Source organism: Pseudophryne corroboree, chromosome 11 (genome assembly GCF_028390025.1).
Source record: "Pseudophryne corroboree isolate aPseCor3 chromosome 11, aPseCor3.hap2, whole genome shotgun sequence".
Classification (NCBI taxonomy): domain Eukaryota; kingdom Metazoa; phylum Chordata; class Amphibia; order Anura; family Myobatrachidae; genus Pseudophryne; species Pseudophryne corroboree.
Window position 1 is genome coordinate 2,488,486 of NC_086454.1, and position 7,983 is coordinate 2,496,468.

General features: G+C 37.3%; 1 protein-coding gene across 1 annotated transcript in view; it reads right to left on the bottom strand.

Moving 5' to 3' along the window:
• Positions 1 to 6,152, bottom strand: part of ALX4 (ALX homeobox 4) — a 143,807-nt gene extending 137,655 nt beyond the window's left edge. Inside the window, exon 1 of the mRNA XM_063946263.1 lies at positions 5,752 to 6,152. Within this exon, the coding sequence (XP_063802333.1) occupies positions 5,752 to 6,097 (346 nt within the window). The 5' untranslated portion in view covers positions 6,098 to 6,152. The remainder of the gene's footprint in view (positions 1 to 5,751) is intronic.
• Between the last annotated feature and the right edge of the window lie 1,831 nt (positions 6,153 to 7,983).

The window sequence follows — 7,983 nt, forward strand, 5'->3', positions numbered from 1 at the left end:
TATATATTTGATGAGCTACGCACAGTAAATAACTGGACTCATAAAACAGTGTAACTTTACTCACACAATCTTTGACCTGTCATATAAATATTCAGCTTTTTTAATGTCTTTTCTACTTGATTTCATAAATAAATAATCTAATTTAATGGGCTATCTACTGAAAATCAGCAATTGTTGCTATGTATAGATTGTAAGCTTGTGAGCAGGGTCTTCCTACCTGTATGACTTTCTGTTATTATCTTGTTTTTTCACTGTTGTTTGCAATTGTTTTGTTTTGTGTTATCATTGTTGTTTCCAACTGTAAAGTGCAACGAAATATGCTGCGCTGTATAAGTAACTTAATAAATAAACAAATAAATAATATAAACTATTTGAAATATATGTTCATAACATTAAATTCATGTTGTTACATTTTTCAATCATTTCAAATGTTTTGTATATTAATTGATAAGACAAAAAAAAACATTACATTGATTCTTTAAACTTGCCTACAAAGTGCTGTATTAAAATCTCTAGATAATGTTTCTTATTTTTTTATTACATTAGTATTATCATGGAATTCAAACAAAATTGTGGTGGACATTGACTATCATAGCTCACTTCAAAAAAGTTAAGGCAAATGGAAAAAAAAATATATATATAGTGTGGACACCAACAAAATAAAAAATTCTGCCTAATAACTTCATTTTTTTTAGTATCAACTTTTAGAAAAATGTGTTTAATGATCCTGAAATTAATAGTTATTATTTGAATGTGCAGAATTTGTTTTAAAAAGATTTTGATTACACTGGGACAATGAAAGTATAACGTGTACGCAGAAAAAAAGATAATAACTTTTCCTTAATTTAGATGTGAAACTTTGGAAGATGGTTTTATAAAATAACCTAAAGTTTTTTTAGTTTTTTTTATTTGTGGTCAAGCAGGAACCACTAATCTGGACTTTTACTCTGATACAGGTATAAAGCGAAGGCATTAGTTTGGATTGTGTGAGAGGAATAATACAGTTTTTGTGGAATTCTATTTTAACTTTATTGCCTCTTGAAAACAGTTATAAGATGTGATCAAATATTAATACTGTAAATATAATTACACATGAATGATTTCCTATGTGCTGAACTAAATAAAATAAAAATACAAGCTATATTTGAAAGCTAAAGAGTAAAAACTTTGAAATTAGAAATACAGATATAAAATCCCCCATGTTGGGGAGGGGGGAAATATCTACTGATGATACTTTAAGCATGACTTTGATATACAAAGAGTTAAACTATTTAAAACAACTGTATTTCTGCCTACAGAAAATGATTTACTCAATGAAAGAAAAATATGCTAAAAATTGATTTGATCTGTTTCCTACTAATTATTGTAAACCAAATGCGGTGGCTGCTTTATGAAGATGTAAACACAGAGGGTTTTTTTTTGTCAATTTGGTGTAGAAATAAAGATGTTTGATTTACAAGTGTAAAAATGTAAAAAATAAAAATACAAAAGTGAATAAAACTTAAAGCCAGGAACTATTGAAAGTTACTTATTAATTTACTCTGATAGGAACAAATTTTGTAGAAGGGCGTGACATGAAATTTCATTAAGTACATTAAATGTTGAATCTTATCCTAGATTAAAGTCTGATTTTATTTGAATATACAGGTTGAGTATCCCATATCCAAATATTCCGAAATACGGAATATTCCGAAATACGGACTTTTTTGAGTGAGAGTGAGATAGTGAAACCTTTGTTTTTTGATGGCTCGATGTACACAAACTTTGTTTAATACACAAAGTTATTAAAAATATTGTATTAAATGACCTTCAGGCTTTGTGTATAAGGTGTATATGAAACATAAATGAATTGTGTGAATGTAGACACACTTTGTTTAATGCATAAAGCTATAAAAAATATTGGCTAAAATTACCTTCAGGCTGTGTGTATAAGGTGTATATGTAACATAAATGCATCCTGTGCTTAGATTTAGGTCCCATCACCATGATATCTCATTATGGTATGCAATTATTCCGAAATACGGAAAAATCCGATATCCAAAATACCTCTGGTCCCAAGCATTTTGGATAAGGGAGACTCAACCTGTATCTCAAAATTGGTGCCATTCATAAAATAAAGTTTCTTTGGAATCATTGGCGCTGGTAAAATGGAACAATTGAAAAAAAAAATGCAAAAAAAATGTAAGAAAATTTAGAGAAATAGAAGTAAATACTTTGGTGAATATAAACAATTTATAATCTGTAAGATTTAGTTTTTGTTAGAAACTGACATGAATTATTATAATTTGTTTCTTTTTTACTGTCACGAGTATCCCTTTAAAAACCTGTGCACATAATGGTGTACAGTCACACTGTGTGAATTCATGATATCACACAAGGACACAAAATACAAATATCACCCCAAGTAAAGTTCCTGTACATTGGGTTAAAAAAATGCTGTTTTTTGTGACAATTTGAAAATTGATCAAATTGCAAAGTTCTGCCTGTATTTGTTAATAAACTGAAGAAAATGCCACATACAAGTGGGAGAGTGATGTGGATACTGATTTGTCAACTTTTCCAACCTTAGCAAAAATCTATAGATGTCTGCAACACATATGGTTTTAGCAAAAGTAATCAGAGGGTATATTTTAGGAAAGGCATTGCTGTTTCCCTGCTTGGTGGGCCTGCGCTCGCTTACAATCATGTCAGGAGAAATGTAAACAGTATACAACCACCGCCATAGTTTTATTTAGTATCTATGTTTCTTCCTGTATTTTTGTATGTTTGAGGCGCTACAAGCGGACATTATGGCGTGATTTACTAAAGCCATAATTTCACTCCTATGTGTAGAATCCCCCAACCACCCAATCATAGCAGAATGGATTTGTTTTTTATGACAGCAGCAACAGGTACACACACAACAAATGTGCTAAGATATTGCGAAACATTTCTAGATTTCCCATAAAGTACCTGATCTACTGATCTAAGGCAGACCTCTATTACAACCAATGTTCCATTAATAAAAAGAGAAGCAATAAACTATTTAGGACAAATCACCACCTGTAGATGAGGAATTGCAAAATATAAGAATAACAAATATTTCTGCCAAATCCATAATAATAATTAACTTTAATTCAATTATTTTATGTCATCTATATTATAAATATCTCTGTCTCCCAATATTCAGCATATATAGAACTGCAATATGTGTTTATGTAAAATTAAATATATGTGTGTCTAGCGGCTCTAGCCCAATCACAATTATGTCATCGTTAATTCTGAAGATACAATTATTATCTGTGTAGGATACTGTATTAGTTAAATACATTAAGAGTCTCGGTCTATGTCCTCTTAGAAGCTCCCAGGAATCTTGTCAGTCTCTTACATGACTTTTCTGTAATCTATAGTTTTCCTAGTATTATAGTCATGAATTGGGGCACATATCAGCTAAATAATAACGTCTGATCTAAATCCAGAGGAATATATATATATATATATATATATATATATATATATATTTTATGTTAAATTAGAAGCAGTAGTCATACCCCAATAACTAATCTCTGTGTTTGAAGGACAGATTTATGTCTACATCCCTCTTCTCTTTTTTTTGGGGGGGGGGAGGGGGGGGGAGGGGGGTGATGTTATTTTATGGCTGAGTCAGTCATAACCCCTATTAATGAGCTCAGAGGCATGATATAACCGTTCACTAGTATATAGGGGACAATCATTAAAATGCACAGATTAGGGACAGATTTAGTAAAAGAGAAAATACAGAATGTAAATGGCTACATAACAAATTATTATGTGTTTAATCATTATCAAAACAGACACGATCAGTGAAAGTGAATAATATATAATAATACTGTATCCATGTTTATATACATATAAGCAACGGAATGTAATTCTCACATGAGTCCTTGGGAATTACTGTAGGAGATGCGTTGACTGTGTCAGGTCCTTAATAGATGTGACCTCTAACCTCCTGGATAATGATATCTAGACCAATCTTTGACTTTATTATTATTATTATTATTATCCTTTTCTAGATACATCGGTAAAATAATTGTTTTACTCCAAACGAATCACCAAACTTGTTTCTATTACATCCGTCTCCTTTCTAGCGCATGTGCTGCGTCCTTTAATTGCGTAAATGCGCAATACCGTTACAATCTTACACGGAGAATACTGAGTTGCATTTGTCTATCTTCAACACAAATGAGAAACCTACTTATGCAGGAACATTGTATTTAGCTTTGCAAATCATATTAGATATAATTGCGCCATGTGTGCGCAGTGGAGAGCGCAAAGCGTAACATCTATCAGTACTAAGCCAGGAATCTGGGCCTTTAACTTGTTGGATCCTGTTACAGTAAGTGGATAATAGGAAACGAAACAGTATTTAACCGTCTGACAGCAACAAATCAATAGTACAACAAGCGATACTTAGTTTATCGCCAGCACTTGATGATTTATGAAGGTTGAGAGTATAAACCGGACAGTTCTGTTTGCACATTAGTTATATTATAATTCTAATTAATTTACATTTCAATGTTTTGTTTATATCATTAGTTTTCATCTTGCAGCTATAAAAGGATTTAATTTATTGCGCCAAATGTTATTCATTTTACTACAAAAAGTTCTAATGTAACACTGTATCATAATAATAATAATAATAATAATAATAATAATAATAATAATGTTTCATGATGTATGTGATTACATGATTTATAGTATACAGATTATTAACCACTAGACTTTAAACATATTTGTAGTTGCGGCTCTCCAGTCACTGCTGGTTCTTCTATTTGTAGGGATTTGACGCAATAGAGGTGTATAATACATTTATAAATACTTTAGTAATAAAAAAAAAACATCAAATCTGCAACTTTATCGTGATGGACTTAATTCTAATGAATTATAATATCGGTAATTATCGTGTACTCACCGCGGTAGCAGCTGTCACCGCCAGCATCAATGGGGATATTAGACCTTTGCCGCAGGGTGACCTAAACCCTTTATAAATAACGCAAACACCCAACGGGGGCACCGCGCGATAAATGAGGTTTAATCCCCCCCATTAATGCGGAGAAGAAAGTAACCAGTCTGTAAATGCGTCTAATCAGGGATAAAAGGCTGTAAAATTACCGCTGGTGTAAAATTAGTGCTTTGGGGTAATTTGGATCATTTAGAGGCTCACGGGGGATTAAATTGATATTATTAGCCTGAATAAAATCATTTCTAAAAATAAAACCAATTATCCACCAGGAAATATCACCGTCACAATTATTAATAGTCACCAATGGAAATGATCCACACTTTGGAGTGTCAAACAACCGCATAAAAGAGGTAAAATGCAATTTTCCCAACCGCCAAAGAGAAACATTCGCAATACATTCGCTTAGTAGCGATACAGTTTACGTGCTCGGGTTTATGGAAGCAGAGGTCAAGTGAGACGTATTTATTAAACTGACGGGAGTCCTAATAAACCTCTTTACACTTCGCCGACACAAATATCCCCATTGTAGAGTAAAACTGATGGGAAATAAATACCATTAACACAATGTAACCACATGAGAGGGGATCGCGGCGATAAGTGGAAAGTGATAACACTGATTCCAGCCATAATCCCGATGTGTGTGTTGTCTCTGGTAATAGGAACCAGGCCGGCACTGGATGAGCGCCCTGTGGATGGGGCCAGAGCCCGGGGAGAAGCTGTGGGTGAGTGGGGGGCCTGTGCACAGAGGGGGGCATGGGGGCTTCTCTTACCGTAGCAGGGTATCAGAGGGTCCCCGGGGCTGTCGGATGGAGACTTGCAGGAGTTGTTCTGCAGGTAGATGTGCGGCTGAGGGTGGTGAGGTTGGTACCTGGAGCCTTGCTGCTGCTGTTGCTCGCTCCCGTTGCCATCCAATGACTGGCACTCCGGCTGGTAGGAGCCCCTGGACTTGTCCCCAAAGCTTTGTCCTTTGCTGGCCAGGAAAGCAGGACTAAACTTATCACTGGGCTGGAATGCCCTAAAAGGAGAACTCTGCAGCTCCCTGCCCTGAGGACCCGGGCTGTAGTAACAATCCATGGCAGGGGGTTCACAATAAGACACACAGGGATCAGCATTCATTCCTAAAATAAAAGGCCCGATGCCTCCTTAATTTCTGGAGGGGCACCAGCGCACGAGCTCCCTCCCCTCTCCCTCTCTCTCTCTCCCCCTCTTGTTTCCTCTCTCCCAACTTTCAGTAAATCAGTGGCACTCTCTCTCCTTCTCCTGGTCTGTCTCTGAATTCCCAGGACGCTCTCTCTCTCTCTCTCAGTGCGCTTTCTATGCGCTTTCTGTGCGCTTTTTGTGCGATCCCTGTGCACTCCCTGTGCGCTTTCTCCGCGCTCCCTGTGCGCTTTCTCTGCGCTTTCTGTGCGCTCTCGCTGTGCGCCTGGTCTCCCTCCCTCCTCTTTGTCTCCCCTTCTCCTCGTCTCTCTATCACTCCCCTCTTCCTCTCTCCTTCTCTCTGCTCAGGGCGTCTTGTCCCCCTCGGGTTTTGAGACTGGCAGAAGGAGCTGGCACCTCTCCCCTGATCCAGACGCAAGATGCGCCTCACTGTCCATTCACCAAGCGCAGGAATCCTCCCCAGCCCGGCTATAAGAGGGTGGTGACACAGGGGGAGGGTGCATGGGGGTACATGGACCATTAAACCTTCTCCATAAAAAAGCCTTTTAGATAAAGATGAGGAGAAGGGACACATGACAGTAATGTTATTAGGGGTGAATGTCAGCCTGTGTCCGCCCGGAAAGGGTCACACTTCATTTACTATGGGTGCAGACTACAGAGGGGCTGGTGTGTATGGGGGCAGGGGTGGTTATATCACTATACTATTACTGTATGGGGGCAGGGGTGGTTATATCACTGTACTATTACTGTATGGGGGCAGGGGTGGTTATATCACTATACTATTACTGTATGGGGGCAGGAGTGGTTATATCACTGTACTATTACTGTATGGGGGCAGGGGTGGTTATATCACTATACTATTACTGTATGGGGACAGGGGTGGTTATATCACTATACTATTACTGTATGGGGCAGGGGTGGTTATATCACTATACTATTACTATATGGGGGCAGGGGTGGTTATATCACTATACTATTACTGTATGGGGGCAGGGGTGGTTATATAACTATACTATTACTGTATGGGGACAGGGGTGGTTATATCACTATAACATTACTGTATGGGGGGCAGGGGTGGTTATATCACTATACTATTACTGTATGGGGGCAGGGGTGGTTATATCACTATACTATTACTGTATGGGGGGGCAGGAATGGTTATATCACTATACTATTACTGTATGGGGCAGGAGTGGTTATATCACTGTACTATTACTGTATGGGGGCAGGGGTGGTTATATCACTATACTATTACTGTATGGGGGCAGGGGTGGTTATATCACTATACTATTACTGTATGGGGGCAGGAGTGGTTATATCACTGTACTATTACTGTATGGGGAAGGGGTGGTTATATCACTATACTATTACTGTATGGGGACAGGGGTGGTTATATCACTATACTATTACTGTATGGGGCAGGGGTGGTTATATCACTATACTATTACTGTATGGGGGCAGGGGTGGTTATATAACTATATAACTATACTATTACTTTATGGGGACAGGGGTGGGTATATCACTATAATATTACTGTATGGGGGGCAGGGGTGGTTATATCACTATACTATTACTGTATGGGGCAGGGGTGGTTATATCACTATACTATTACTGTATGGGGGCAGGAGTGGTTATATCACTGTACTATTACTGTATGGGGCAGGGGTGGTTATATCACTATACTATTACTGTATGGGGCAGGGGTTGTTATATCACTATACTATTACTGTATGGGGGCAGGGGTGGTTATATCACTATACTATTACTGTATGGGGGCAGGAGTGGTTATATCACTGTACTATTACTGTATGGGGAAGGGGTGGTTATATCACTATACTATTACT